General features: G+C 42.0%; 1 protein-coding gene across 1 annotated transcript in view; it reads right to left on the bottom strand.

Annotated features, from left to right (window-relative positions):
• Nucleotides 1-16,341, bottom strand: part of col27a1a (collagen, type XXVII, alpha 1a) — a 68,243-nt gene that overhangs the window by 45,082 nt on the left and 6,820 nt on the right. The window contains exons 3-7 of the mRNA XM_034897199.1: nt 12,135-13,660; nt 8,470-8,523; nt 2,675-2,728; nt 605-658; nt 406-459 (exon numbers count right to left, since the gene is read on the bottom strand). Coding sequence (XP_034753090.1) covers nt 406-459; nt 605-658; nt 2,675-2,728; nt 8,470-8,523; nt 12,135-13,660 — 1,742 coding nt within the window. The remainder of the gene's footprint in view (nt 1-405; nt 460-604; nt 659-2,674; nt 2,729-8,469; nt 8,524-12,134; nt 13,661-16,341) is intronic.

The raw sequence follows: 16,341 nt of genomic DNA, 5'->3' as shown, positions 1-16,341 counted from the left end.
TTTACTGTATCTCCCCCCCCCCCGCCCTCCCCATCCCGCATGACATCCTTCCTGCCAGCATAACAAAATCCTCTGTGCTGAATCCAGCCAACACACATGGAAAAATGGTGAGCACAGCACAAAGAGAAAGAGAGAATTAAGGAGGAGGAAACAAGGAGAGATCTTTACAAAGATGAGTGGGTTTACACACACACACAGACACACAAACACAAACACACACATAAAGACTACCAAAACAAATGGGTGATGAAATGGTGACAATGAACAAGGCAAACTTAACAAGGGCCTCAAACTTTGCAGACATAACCATTTTACTCACAACATCAGGTGGTAAATGGGAGCTCCTATAGCAAGCATTGGAAGGAATTCGGTGCAAGAGTAATTAGGTGTATTGTTCGGTCTTACCTTCCGACCTTCCTGGCCAGTCAGTCCAACCAGGCCGAGAATCCCTGAGTCTCCCTAGAACAAAAAGTGACAATGTCAAAATGCACCTTTGCAGCAATGAGTGGTTGCACACATAGCAATCACAAATGTGCTAGGAGCTTGCCAAGCAGGACATTGTTACAAATTAATGTTGTTTATAAGAAAAGTTCAGGCATAATACCTTGTCTCCTTTTGGTGCTGGCCCAGGTGAGATACCAGGGTCTCCTTTTCTCCCCTGATGAAAAGAAAAACACAAAGGAGGACTTTGTGTGGATGAAAAACCCAAATATACCTTAGTTTCTGAAGTATCTGACTAACAATCACATTAATAGATAGATTCATGGTCAACACATTTCCTTTGGACAAAGGGTTAAGCTTACAAAAACGTGGCTCTAGAAATCCCATATTAGATAATAGGAAGTTATAAATGATGAAAAACAACCGGATTTAGTTATTCACATTACAGATGCTTTTCTTAGGCGCAGTGCATTACGTGGGTTCAGTGCCCCTCCAGTCACACACAGCAAGCTTCATTGTCAGCAAGTAATAATGGGGCTTCAGCACATCAAAGCTATGGATCGGAAATTAGACTGAGTGCTGAGTGCATGGACTCCTGTTATTTACAACTTTGTTTCATTTCAGCGATGAAAGACCAAAGATCGCAGTGCACCCCCAGACATCAAACGCTTCAGACTCATTCCCTCAACACTACTGCCAGGTAGAGGAATTCTACTCTGCACACACTCCACTTTTTTCCATTATTACTTCATTAGTGTTCATTGAGTGCTCATGGATCTAACGTATTTGTTTGACTAACATTTTTACTATCTACCCTTTCCATCGTTATTTTCTTTTCTTTGATATGCATCTTAAAAGAATTGTTCGACCTCTTGAAATACTTACACAATCTAATACAAAGGCCACTTACTGAACGCCTATAAAGCTCACAAATCACTTTGTTGGCCAGGTGTGGTGACTTCCTCCAGGCTGACTGCTCCCAGCTCAGCAACAGTCTGGCAATTATAAAATGCCAGACATGTTTTGTTGGTACGGATGTAACAAACAAGCTATAATGTGTTAATGCGTGAGGTTTAAAGGCGCTGGTAAATGAATTGTGTTACTTTTGGAAGGAGCCAGGCTAGCTGTTTATGCTGTTTACAGTATTTTGCTAAGCTACAGTTACTCTACCGTTTGCCTCCAGTTTTATTTTGCGGAAATATGCTTATTTGCATCCTTGCTGTGACCTGGATGAGACTATAGATACCCCTTGAGATGGAATCCATCTTCTCATTTAGGAAAAAAAAAAGAACTATGTATATATAACTATTCCTGTAAGTAAATAAAAGATAAGCATGTAGCGCAAGATAAGGGTGAGAACCAGATACATATTGATGGGAAGAAGATTGCAAAATGTGAAGAGAATGCAACAAAGAATATTATAAATTACGTCAGCGAGACAAGGCCAAACACAGTCTGTTTGGGTGACCTGGGGAGGTCAGGGCTCTGGGGAGGGCAGCTGCACAGTTGTCATTTCTGCAAGCCATTTTCATAATACACTTTAAAAAGCGGTAGTTCTCCTCAATCTGAGCAAACAGTACCAGAGGTCAAGGGTGTTTGCTAAAGCATACATCAGTCCAGACAATCAAATGAGGGATGCAGAGAATTTGTACTGGGCAGAGTCATCTGCTGTTTTACACGTTAAAATTAGACAGATTTATTTGTTTATTTAGAGTTCTCACTTTTCCACTCGTAATGTCTTTCCCTGAAGCTCTGATAAATCACTTCAACTTCCCTGGTATCCAACTACCCTTCTCTCTCCACTCCAGTTGCATAGGTAGACCATAGACTCACAGTTTACATCAAGCTGACCTCCAAGAATCTGAACAACCTTAATGAACTTTAAATGTGTATGGGAATCCTGACATTTACCTCTGCGGCACACATGTTAAAGTGCTACAGCTCTTCAGTATTAAGTGTCAGGTTGTTTTTACTGTAGTTTCTTACACTTCCAGGCTGCCTGCAGTGAACTTATACAGCCCTGATTCTTTAGTCACAAAGATCCATTACCCTTGTTCCCTTTATGGATTCCAGGTAATATAGAAAACTGAAAATCTAACACATTCTTGTGGGATTAGAGGCAAGAGAAGATCATGAATGTTTTATTAAATTAATAGCAATCATGTAATGGAACAATCAACGTGGCTCCTGGCTGACTTGTGATCATTAGTTAGAGTAAGAGTGTGTAAGATACCTTGAGCCCGGGTGGACCAGCTCGGCCAGGGTTTCCATGGGGACCAGGGGCGCCCTGTGGAAAAGCCAGATGGGAGAAAAACATGATCAAACGATGATCGAGATCTCTATCAATCATCATATTGGATATAGCTGATGCAGACTTTGGCTTTACTACTGTGAAGACCAAAGAAAGGGGGGTGGGGGGGGGGCAAAGTCTGTCTGGAGAACCTCAGATTTCATGCTACTTTAACCTATTTTCCTATACTTTAGCTGTGTATGTGAGAGTCTGGTGGTGAGGTATTTGGGGTTGGTGTTGGGGGTAGAAGCTTATGGAAAATAGGGCTCTGTGGAGTAGCTTCACCATATGGATGTGGTTTTCCTGCCCCCTGTTGCCTCCACACTCCAGAACCCACCCATCCACACACACAATCACACATTTGCCAGGCATCTTAATGAGTAACGCAGATCATCTCGTATCATAACATTTTGAATTCCTCCGCTGGTGTGTGTTTCTGTCCGCAATGGCTGTTGGACAGATTCTGTTGGACAGACTGCGTTCATTTGAAATGAACACAGTCTGTCAGTCTGTTCATTTTAAAGCAAACAAAGCAAACAAAGCAAGATCTACAGTAGCACTATATTGGTAATGTGAACCCTCTCGCCTCGTCCAGCTGTCCCCATGGGACGGTTTAGTAGAAAACCTTTGGAAGCCAGAGAATGAAACTACACCATTTTTTAAAATTTTTTTTATTTTGGTTTAAACTGCAGCCATTAGACAATAACAAAGGGGTTGTCGCTACAGCTCCACCGTCTGTCTGTCTGTCTGTCTGTCTGTCAACCTTCTCTTCCTCTGAGTGACTTTTTCCGTGGATCTATGACCTCGATCCTGCCCTCCACGTGGTGCGGCACCCTTTGGGCCCCTAACCGACCCCCTGAGTGGCTCAGGGGTCAACCGAGTCAGAGAGGGCGGAAAAAAGCCACAATTGCTTTAAGAGCCAAGGTGAGGTGAGGTGAGTCAAAATAAATCCGGAAGCCATTACATTAGTGATCTGGTCTGCAGCATAAAAAAGAACATCTAGCGATATCCAGGCAGCTCTTTATTATTCAACACAGGGAAAAAAGTAATGTGGGGGTTGGGATGGGTTATACAGTACAGCTCAACAAAAAAGCCCTTTGAGCAAAGTTCAAAAACAGACATACTGGTCGGATGCAGAAATGACAACATAAATGCCTTTGGCTATAACTGCTCTCCCTTTTAAAGGGCGCTTTGATGACAGTCATGTCTGATTCCCTCGAGACAGGAGACAGCTTCTCAGGAATGAACAGGACATTACTAAGTGTATAGGTTCATAGGTGATGTCTAAATCTCTAGAACAATCATGATTTCCACCCTTCAAACAAAACAAACAATCCACATGATTTAATAATGCTGTTTTGATGAGATCTGATCTGTTTTTAACTTGTTATGTTTCACAAATGTGAATATTTTCATTCCAAGGATTCTCAAGTTTGAAAGATCTCGCCCCTTTTTCTCCCACACTCTCTTTACCCTTTCATTTTGAGTTTTTATTCAGCTGGCATTCCCTTGAGAGATAGTGTGTCCAGACTGGTGTTAAGGGATGCTGTTGTTCCTTAAATAAACTTAAACAAACATGTTTCAATTACATGCTTCAAAATGAACCCTCTGGTTTACCGCAGCACTGGGCAGTACACTGGTAGGCACAGACTGGCACCAACATTTGGTACTGTGCCAAAGCCGCCATGTCGTGTCCCTCTCTCGCACAACAGGTGTCTAATTAGAGAAGACCAGGGTGGGGCGCACACAAGCTGAGGGCTATCAAATGAAAAGCCACCAACCTCTGAACAGCCGTGCAGGGCACTACTGTGGTTCCTGTGGTAATAATGCTTCTACATGTAGCTCTGTGCAATTCATTATGATTCTAAGTTAAGGCAAAATGGTCAAAATCTGTTTAAAAAAAGGTTTCATGTTATGGTAACATGCATGCTGTCTGTTTTCAGGTGTATAAATATACAGTAAGTGCTTGAATCAACAAAATTCTATATTAACACCATATGTGCAACCTAAAGCCAAGAAATATTGTATTTGCACTTGTGGATCTTAAATCTGGACGCATGACGTCACTCCAAGGATTACATTCCCACACTGAATATTTTAGACAAGGCCTTTTAATGGCCAATGCTGTAAACACAGTCAGACTTTCAACGCTTGCTCGTAAAAGATAGTTTAATGTATATTCAGTCCCCGTATAAAAGATAAAAGACAATGTGTATGATGCTGCCTTAAAGGATAGCCAAAGGGGCAATGTCTGATAAATTAAACTAAGCATTAGATCAAGAGAAGTAAAACTGCTGGACGTCTTTTTAATTAAACATCCCAGTCAACATACACACACAAACACACTTAATGATTTTCCTCTGAGGATTCAGAAAACAATTTCACTGTTTGTTAAAGTTGTAATAGTATGCTATGCCATCGCTGAGTGAAAAAAGCAGAACTTGCAGTCCAATGCTATATAAACTTCTTAACAGATGCAGATAGGGCCAATGAATTAAAATTATGGTAAAAATGCAAAACTTCAAAAGCAAACCTTTTTTCTTTTTTTTTTTTTTTTTAAAAGGTAAATACATCATGCAGTGACCATGTGAAAAAAGAAATAGTAAGAAGTCCAACACCTTTCTTTTTTAGAGATTTACAACAATGATAGTAACAGTTTATAATGGCCATGACAATTTCAAAAATAACTATGGAAACCTAAAGCTAACGCTTCTCTTGGTCTCTTTCTTGATCATTGTGTTAAACCCGTCAATAGGGCGCCAGGTAGATAAGCCAGTTATTGATTGGTTAACTCAAAATTGTAAACTGAAGCAGGATAATCAAACGTGCAGGTTTCCAGACAGAGCTGCAGGGCAAAATCTAATTGGCGGCAGAGTGGGTGGGGTTAAATCAGTCTACTGTCCTGGAGTTTATTACAGTAATGTTCCAGGGGAGAGATCCATATGCACATTTACACTGGGGATTGTAATGACCCTTAAAAAGCTGATCTGTCCCCTGGTGCTAAAAAAAACAGCCATTGCCTTAAGAAGAACTCAACACCTTTACTCATATAGTTCTTTATAGTCATAGTTTTCCAGATTTCTATATGAAATGTCCATCTGGGATCTGAATTAGCTTTACGTACAAGTGGAGCGAGGTGGGAGGAATTTGTTAAGTGACAGAGGAGTGGTTTGGAAGGGAAGGATGAGGAAAGATGGGTGAGATTTTTTTCACTCAGACAAAGACCCTTTTGACCCAGCAGGCTCCAGACGAAGCCATGCAGCCAGTCTTTAGATAGATACCGGCCTGTGTACCTGCAATGCATCCACCGCACGTTTTCTCTCACACCCTCCTACCACCGTCGTCATTATACACCTTCAAAGGGACTCACCCGGACTATAAAGGAACCCCTAGCAAATGCTTCTATGCCAACAGCCGTTGCCGTAGTTACGGCGTCTCACACTCACATGTTTTGGATCAGAGGTCAAGGTTCATGGGTGGTGCTTGGTGGGCTCAATGGTGCTCTGTGTGTCATCATGCAGACTTCCAGTAATCCAAGACTACGGAAGGTCATGCAAAAAAAACTCTGACTGGAATTTGGTTTTTCACATAAAGAGATGATGCTTATATTCAAGTCATGCAACGCCACCTGTGAGCCTACAGCCTTAACAACCTGCAGTGTAAATTTAGATTTGGAGTTAATTTATATCAGTGATGATCAAGTGAATATAATTTCCCAAATATAAACCACACTCTTATCGTGAGGGAAAACGTGTTTGTGAATGAGTTTACAAGTATACACCCACACGCACGCACGCACGCACGCACGCGCAAATAAGCAGCATTAAACTTGATAAATCCTTTTGTTTACAGGAAAGCTCCTTAATCGGTCTCACTCTTTATACAGGCAGATCATAAACACAGTCACATATGCTGTGCTACAGGGCGTGGGATTAGTGCTGTAGCGTGTACACACTTTATACACTGTGTGAGCGCTGATGTATGCTTGTGTGTGCGTTAAACAAAATGACTTTGAGGTCAGAGTCAGACACTGGTGGCGTGTTTGCAAATAGACCTCTGTTGAAGTGGCATCAAAACCAAAAGCCTTTACAAGCGCTTTCTTATTGAACAAGGCTTGTTTTCATTGTTTGAGCATTGCAATCCAACCACTTCCACTGAAGGCCACAGGCAGTTCAACAGCTGGTTTGCTGCGGTTGACAAAGGCCACGTCTAAGCTGCCAGGATGTAAATCAGTATGAGGTGATACATACTGCTGATTAATGAGGTTTTAGACAGGCAGAGGGGCTTTACCAAGGACAGGTTTAAGTGGAAAACCGTATGTCCAAACCTGTACATGCTTCAACCTAGCTGGAGGAATCTTGTAGCATTGCATATTGCATAAGACACTTTTAAATATGGAGCATATTTTGAGAAAAGCTGAGCTAAGTTATACAAAGATGGTTCTAATGACAGTCATATCACAATCACATTTTGTGATTTTTAAGGCCAATTAAAGTTATGTTCCAGGTAAGTTTGATTTTGATCATAACAAATCCACCTAAGTGGGCCTGATGTTGTGGAACTGCTACTAGAGACAGGATGGGAGGTGCTGCGGGGGCTTAAATAGCTTTAATTAGAGCCAGACAAAGACCTCCTTATACATCTATAGTGGTGGGGGATCACAGAGACTTTGGCTTATAAGTCTCTCTGACACATAGGCCTATAGACACAAACAGTAAGTGATTAAAAAAAACACACACAGGCATAAAAAGGCTAAAGCAGATGGATCCAATGACATAAAGCATCCATTACTGTATATTTGATGCCTTTAGACTTCTATTGTCTGGACTGACTGAGTTGCAGGTTTTGCTCATAAAGTCAACGCGACCAAAGTTACCATATCAAAGATGGCAGGATTCATCCTCTGGGGAAAATGAATGTCTGTGCAAATTTCTATTGCAACTCTACCAATAATCAGTCTGAAGAGAGTAACAGAGGAAGTAAAATAGAGTTCCTCAAAGAAGATCCACGAATCAGACTGTATCTATTTAAACTAAAAAGGCCTTTCATTAGTCTAGAATGGGATTCCTATGAAGTGTTAGTGCAGCCTGCTGCAACAGCTCAGTGAGGAGAAGAAAGTCCAGTGGAGCCATGTGTTCTCTGTCTGTTTAGAGTGATTTTATTAGGCATCCTGTGGCACAGCCAGCCTTTTGAAAGGCCGTCTTTATAGGAGTTTTCCTGTTTATGCTTAGGGGTGGGAGGTCAGCACTCGCAGCCCCGTGCTGAATATGGTCAATCTGTCTGCATAGAAAAATGTAGTCTGTATGTGAGTATGTGTGTGTGTGTGTGTGTATGTGTGTGTCAGCTGAGTGATGGGAGGGATATAAAGTGACGTGGGAGCCTGGCTTGGCAGGTTATTATTGTAACTTTAGAAAATGGTCCAGGACGTTGCCTTCTAGGCTAGAACACACAGATACAGTCCTCTCTGTATGTCCGTCTTTCTGAGTCACTACATAACACAGTAGTATTTACTACTACTGTGTTATGTACGTCAGCATCAGTCGCAAAAAACACAAACAAACAAACACACTCACGCAGAGAAACAACCACAGTTTACCTAAACAAAGACACGCTTAAACATGGTAGCATAAAAACAAAAGTCTTGGAGTCAAACACCAGATAAAACCATTTCTACAGGTTCCAAATGGAAGTGCGTTTAATGTGGCTGGAGGTGTTTGCAAGCAACCAAGGAGACTTACCCGAGGACCCCTTTTGCCCGGCAGGCCTGGCTTCCCTGGAGGTCCTGGCAGTCCCTGAAGAAAGAGAAAGTGTACTGAGTGACAGCATGTAGACAATCTTATTTAAAACCCAAGCATTCCCCTTTTATCATACTCTATCGAAACAATCAGGTCATTATGACTATTTTTTGTGTTTCCACAGACATGTGCACAGGGGCTGCAAGGTAAAGAAATGACACATTTTCCTTCTGAAGTAATTCCATCTCAAGTTAGCCTTATCCATCAAGAACTTCTTAGCCTGTGTGGCAGGAAACTGAAGAAACCACTAGAAATAACACGTAATTTCCTATGTCACTCAATGCCGCTGTGTGGCCTTATCAGCCTTGTGCTCATTCATTTTCTTTCAATCAAAAAAAGGAAAAGGAGAAGTGAGGAAAAACAGAGCCACTGTGGGTTGCTGTGGCTAACAATAGCTACCTGTAGGGCTCCGGATCCTGATAAAAATGTGTGTTAAAGCCTCTATATGGCATTTTTAAAATGTTTTCTTCACTGTCAATGAATGACGTTTTTTTTACTATGTTGTTAAATCCAATGCCTGAGATAATAACATAGATATGAGGATGTAGTAAAAAAGCAGCAGCATCTACTATAAAGCCCAGTTATTATAGTGTGAATGTTTTACCCTTTCTTAAGTTTCCTCAGGTCATTTTTCACAAGGCTGTGAACTTTAAGAGACAAAGCACAACTTCAAAAACAATTTCAACTTCAAAAGCACGCCAACCTGAATCTAAAGGTTATTGTGAGCACAGCCATACAGAATATTGCCCCCCAACATCTCTTCCAGGACGACCTCCATGGGTGAGACCACCCCCATTGTTACAGGTAACGTGCTCTGTGGTGGCCTAAGGACCTGTCAACCTCAACACACGCTCCTGCCCATCTTGACACTTCCACACCGTGCTCCGGCCCCTCTTCCTTAAACTTGTTTGTTTGTTCCAACTGTCATTTCCTCTCTGCCCGGTCCATTTTCAACATATTTCTTTTTTTTTTGAGAGAGAGAATGTGTATGTAGACGGCTCTCTAGCCAGGGAGGTAGCAGTCTCACGAAATCCCCACATTAGTAAGCATTATCCAATCACCACATTTCAAACACAGCCTGATGGAAAAGTCTGTTTTCAGTTATGAGTTCAAGACTTCCTGACTGTGTCTGTGAGGTTGCTCAAACATGATTTGTGCCACCTGACAACTGAATCTGAATTTCATACTTAGTTGTTCTATGATCTGTGAACACGTTTGTTTTACTTATTTGACTTGTATCTCACAATTTTAATTAAAAACTACTAGGGGGGGGGGGGGGAATCCCCAGAAGCGTCACAATACGATAGCATTACAATACTTATATCACAATACAATATTATTGCAATTTTTAAACCTATTGCAATATTCTGGGGTTATATTGCAATTTATTACCTATTTATCACAAATTTTAAGTTATACTTGTTGTTTTATCTAAAAAGATACATTTCTCGATTTGTTCATCTCACTTCAATTTTATTGCTGCCAAATGGGATTGTCAAGCAGAAAGCTTGACCAACATATAAATAATGATAGATTGATACTTGGCGTCTGTGTATCGATACAGAATGAAAAATATTGCAATACTATCCTGTATAGATTCTTCCCCCACCCCTAAAAACTACTGGAATACACAGTGCAAACATAGCAAACCCCCCATAATTGTTGTGATTTCAAAGTGCCATATCTATGCCTGCACGGGATGGTTCTCCTGGCAAAATCTGCATGGTGGATGCAAGAGTCCAAACCATTTTATCTATTGTCGTTTAGTAGAATACTGTAATGTTTTAGACAGCGAGACTGCAAGACATGAATGATGAAGCTTTTAGCTGAAACATCAATCAATTCAAGATTTTAATTGTCTTTGAATTTCATATTTGTCAAAATGTGGGTGTATAAAAAAAGACTGTATGTCTGTACAAGACTGTGCTGTGAGAAGGAGAAAGAGACAGAATATGTACATGGCATGTGTGTTCATGGAATCCAAACTATATTAAAAAAGGAAGCATGACTGGATTCATCTGGGCATACAGATAGGCCTACACACAGACTTTAAAAGGAAGCACCTGTTTAATCCCTGATTCATTTTCTGTGATTTCGAAGGTTGGGTGTTTAGTTTTGTGGTCTCAGATTGGGGTATTTTATCATATAATTGGCATAACAAGACAAATGTTTGTTTGGCCACCTCAGTATAGTATCAGCAATAAATGTGTCAGACAGTCCTTTAGAAAATTACCTTATAACTTCCTTTAATCTTCTACAATCTCTTTTCTCTGGTAGATTACAGCACTTCATTTTGAGATTGCAGGTAGGGCCTTCTAAATGCCAGTTATTTGGTTCAACATAATAACAGTCACGTCTGGTGTAGACATCAACATAGATGTAAATTAGCCAACCCTTGACACACCGCACTCTACAATCTACAGCTGCAAATTACAGACCACTACAAAGAATAAGAAAGACACACGTATCAAACACATAGACCCTGCTCACACTTTACACTAAAATGACTCAATCACAAGACACACCCAGAACGTGCTGAAGAGACATTGAGGTGGGATTACTCAGGCCACATTTGAAGATGAGGTGAAGAACAGTCTAGACAATCATGTAGAGCTTATAACGCAATGCAGCTTCCAAACAAAGTTGATTTGTCTATCGACATTCTGAACTCCATATCTCCAATTGAGTAGTCAACAAATCCCTTTTTCTGCTCTTTGGCCAATCACAGATGTAAGTATACATGTGTATATTTTTCCTCACAAATAAAATCAACTATGAAACTAAACTGAATCTCAAATGGTCATGCTGTGTGTGTGACAAAAGGTGAAAATAGACCATTGCAGCCTCAGTGTTCCCGCTCCTTGTGATATACTATGTGCCTGGCCTACTTTTGCACTGCATTGGGAAGCTTAAAAATTATGGTGTTTACTGACTGTTTGACCCTTGACCTAACTTTAAAAGGAGGGCCTGAGACCTCCACTAGCACTATATGACAGAGGAATCTGGTGCAGAGACGGCAAGGCGTCAGACCTGACACGTCACACCCAGCCTTCAGGGTTCAGTGCAGAGAGGAAGGAGAAAAGGAGGGAGGAAAAAAATAAGGAAAGGACAAAGGTTACATTAACCTACATATCATTGTGGTCTTTTCAGCCCACAGCACTAAACTCAAACCTGGTCTTTCACTGGTGACAAAGACCAGCCAGCACAGACCGGGCCAATCCTAATGGAATGTATTTCACTCTTCACCACTTTACTTAAAGGAGAATTCCAGTCAATTTCAACACATAGCTTTGTTGTTTGTAAATTTGGAGTGCTGTCAGTAGCAAGAAAAATTAAAACAATCGGTGCTGTCTAAACTGAGTTATCCTCTTGCTAGAGTTAGCACCCAACAGGCTTAAACAGGGCAGGTTTTAAACTTGTTTTTAGGCTCTAAACATGCTCCACCAGGCACATTAAATCCGTAACGCATGTAGTGTTAGCTAGCCCTTGATTGAAAAAGAATGCTCAAGCACATGAATGCATCTGTTGTAAATCTACTTAATATGCTTTTTTGTGTCACAACACACAAACAAACTCACTAACCAACCCAATAGACCAGACATGCTTACCGATGGGCCTGCGTCTCCTTTCTGTCCTATAGGTCCAGCCAGCAGGGAGAACTGAGTAGGTGGCACCTCCCAGCTCTGGAAGCCATCAGTAGCAGGTGGTGTTACTGGGTTGTATGGAGGTCTGGTTGGTTGCGGGGTGACTGTAGCCTTGGTGGTTTTGGTTTGCTTTGTTGGTTTGATGACCTGTTTGTTCGGTTTGACTGGCTTGGAGGTTTTAGCTGTTGTTGTAGTTTTGGAGTATGTTGATTTTGTGGGGTTAACTTTATTTATCAATGGTTTAGAAGGGACAACTTTGACAGAATTTGTTTTGGGTTTGGACGGAGTGGCTTTGGATGGCGTAACTTTAGGTTTGGGAGAAATTTTCTTGACCGTGGTGGGTTGTGGTTTCTTTGGGACTGCACCTTGTTCTAATGAGGCAGAGTTAGGCTTGGTCTTAGAGGGTTTGGTGCTAGTAGTGGCTGGAAATGTAGGTTTTTTCTTGTTGTATGTTCCTGCAATCGTCTTTTTGGAGTTGTTATGAGGAGTGGGCTTTGGGGGAGTTTGTTTGAAGGGTTTCTGATTTGAAGTTTTAGAGGTGTTGGGTCTTGGGTTTGGTGGTTTTGTCGGGGCTGCTCTTGTCCCGAGTGGTGCTGTGACACTTTCAGTCCTGGCCTTTGGAGGCGGGGAGACAATACCAAGCTGGACTGTGACTGGCATCACAGTTCCCAGAAGAGGTGTAGAAATTGTCCCAGGGCTGGGCTTTATTGTTTGGGTGGGGGCCACATATCTAACAGCCGAGGCAGCAGCAGCAACACTCCTGGCAAGGCTCAGCCCCGTGGTCTTCCTGGGCGTTTCCGGGCCACCACGTTTAGGGGTAGCAACGGTAGCTGTGATGTTTGTTTGTCGTTGTAGGATAGGCAACAAGGGAGAAAGGTTAGGCCTGTATGTGTCAGCTTCCCTGCACTGTTTCTTAATGTACCTGCAGTAGTTGTGAGCTGCCTGTGCAGAAGGGACCAGGTCAAACTGGCAGATGGCTCCTTCAAAGTGTGCTGAGGCTTGCTGCTGGCTTGTCCGCCCCAGCAGGAAGGAGCCCTGGAGCTCTGGAGCCAGTCCCTCCTCACTCTCCCACCCAAAGTCTGCATGAACACTCTGCTCTCCGCAGGAGGCATATAGAGTCACTCTCTGTCCATTAATTCCCACCGCCAGCTGGTGCCACTGACCATCATGGGGCTCATAGGGGAGGGCCACCGAGGTGTTTGGTCCCGTGTGGAGGACCAAATTGCCCGGTGCAAGCTGCAGACCGAGAAGGAGCTTCTTGCGGCCTGAGAGCAGGGTGAAGAGGAAAGCACTGTTGACACGGTGTGAGCGAACACTCAAGACCAGTGCCAGGTTTGACCAGATGGCCGCTGGGAAGACTGAGCGCAGTGGAGTTTCAATGTGCGCCCGCTGGTTGAGGATGATCCCCGATCTGAATGGAATGACCCCTGCTGGCACCGAGCGTGACGGTTTCTCTCCCTTGAGCCCCAACTTTTGAATGATGTCCACATCTGGATGAAAGGGAAAGCAGTGTTAGAGGTGCAAATAATGATGACAGTTTTGTTCATAAAGGTTACACACTCACATACAAATCCTATACTTATGTACTCTTTTTAATACCTGGAGTTTATTTTACAAATTATTTAAATATTGAAGACTTTACATTATCCTTCTGGTCACAGCTGCTTTGTTAGTCTTATTCATTATTATCTATAAGACATTCTGGGCTCATTGTGAGAATGTTCTCTTGTGAACAAGTGAAGCTCATCAACCACATTTTAGCTTTCTTTGCCAGTGTTGGATTGACTACAATGGCAAATGATCAAATTTCTAATAACTTTACATTGACAAAATAGAACCAATCTGTTTTTTGCTGTCACATATGCCATGCATGACAGCATCACATAGTACATCATTTCAGCCAACAGAGAACAGCAGGTCACAAAGTAATGGGGCTCAAACATTGCGAGATGACCACATGGGAAAAAAGATGGTTGATGCAAAAATGTATAATAAAGAAATCCAAAGAATACTAAACTCACTGGGTTTATGCCACAACGATATTTAGTGCAACTTTAGGCCAAAACAAATGGTCCTTTGTGGACCTATGTATAGGTTCACAAAGACATTAAACAAGGCTGATGATAGAGGAGTGGGGTGACCTCGGTTGGTTGCTCTCTGAGTGGGTAGATGCTGCACAGAGGGGCTGTGGTGGCCTCTGTTTCAAATCTCAGAGGCAATGTTTGCAGCCTCATGCTTCTCTAGAATATGGAAAGTTCTGGCATCGTTTTGACCATATGACAATAGTACTCCTGTGAAGCATAAACAGCTTTAAACATGCCCACAACAGATGTCCTCAGATTATGGTATGTTTATTGATACATGCTTGCAAAATCTTAAAGGAGCTGCTCACCCAAAAATGGAAGCCTAATGTGGCCATATTTTCACAGCTCCAAAGGGTAACAAAAAAGTTATTTAAGGTTTTATAGCCAGACAAAAGCATTGTGGTTCCAAATGTAGGGGCTTCAACTTATTTTCCTTCCTGTTTGTCATGCTGTGCTATTTGAGGGGGCTAAATAAACTTTAAATTATGTTTTGGTTTACATTAAGCAAAAACTGTATTGAGATGGGGTTAATTAAATTAAATGTGAACATGAGAACTCTGACTTTCACTTGAGACATGCAAAGTAGTACAACAGTTATTCAAAGAAGAATAATTTTCAGGTTCTGGTGTTTTTTTCTAGTGATAATCAAGTTACATAGATCCATCAAAGTTGCCCAGAGACAGAGAAAACATAATGCAGGACATATATTCATTCCTTCACTATATTCTTTTTAGGGACTCCGTTGCCAATAGCTGACCACTAAACCCCCGTGCTAATGTGTGGCATGGAGCAAGACTGGGTTCACCCTGGTTGGTGTTCACTCTGTGCTGATGGAAACATGACAGGCCAAAGCAGCCAGTACCAGGAACCCACAATCGGGGTTAAAGGGCCTAATCCTCTGTTAGTAACTGGCGAGCACACTCCACTACAGGAGAACAAAAGACTGTTGGATCCTGTATAAAACTAATCAATATGTGTCAATATCTGAAATTTTGAACAGGGGACATAGTTCAGGTTCTTGCATTACTGATATCAAGGCATGGCATTTTTGTTTTAAAGCCATAGGGGTTTAATGCGCCAAAGGACATCAGCATCATCAGAAAACCTCCCCTCTCCCCTGCTTCTCTCTGCCCTTCTCGCAGTAGAGCCAGTTTGGAAATTCAGAACATGGCCACAATAACCGCAAGTTAGCATAGCATCACCCTGCCTGGAGGCAGAATACAGTTTCCAGCCTCTCTGCCAACTTTGACTTTCTATTCAGCATTTCAGTCTCGGGGGTCCCATTCTCTATACGAACTGTGATCTCAGACCCAGGCCCCTAAACATCTTTATTGTCTCTGGGCGGACTCTGACCTGTGGTCACAGGGCCTTGCCTAATGGGGACATGTGTATAGAAAACCTTGCTTGTGAAAAGACTCTGTTGATGACATGACAGAAAGTAGGAAAGATGAGGGGCTAGACACATAGTATGTCCTAGTAGTTGCTGTACTGGTAAGCCGTGGAGAGAAAGGACTTCAATGAGATGCTTGTCTTTCTATAATACAAGGCTTGCTTCATTAGGCCACTAAAGAGGGGCTCAGACTTTGGAAATACATAATTGCACGGAAAGTTGGAAAAAAAGTTGAGAGGAGGTATTTGATCCCTTGTAGTTGTGGTAGTGATCAAGGAATTAGACCTGAGGGAGGAAGCTGCTCAGAACTGAAACTTTTTTTTTTTTGCAGAAAGAGTTCTCTTCTCACATTTAATAGCAAACTAAAAACTTTAACCAATCCTTCTAGTCGGAATTAGTGAGTGCTATTGATGCACAGAAACACATTTTGAATCTGATTTCATCTGTTTCATTGTACTCAATCACTTATTTGTTTTACACAGTGAAAAGAGAGGCAAATGCAGATATAGCCAGTTCTTAATGGCCTTGCCATGCTCTGTATTAGGCTGTAAGATTTTCCCCTGCCTCAAAACATTAGGGCTTTGTAAAATAGCCAGAGGAAACAAGACCTTCATGGGGTATAGTGTATCCACAGTGAATTCAGTGTGGTCTCTTCTGCAGTAAAGGACAACAGGACTTGGCAGTATGGTGGGGGGGG

This window comes from Etheostoma cragini, chromosome 16 (assembly GCF_013103735.1).
Source record: "Etheostoma cragini isolate CJK2018 chromosome 16, CSU_Ecrag_1.0, whole genome shotgun sequence".
Classification (NCBI taxonomy): Eukaryota; Metazoa; Chordata; class Actinopteri; order Perciformes; family Percidae; genus Etheostoma; species Etheostoma cragini.
Note: the sequence above shows the minus strand (reverse complement) of the source record. Positions and strands in the feature narration are given on the sequence as shown.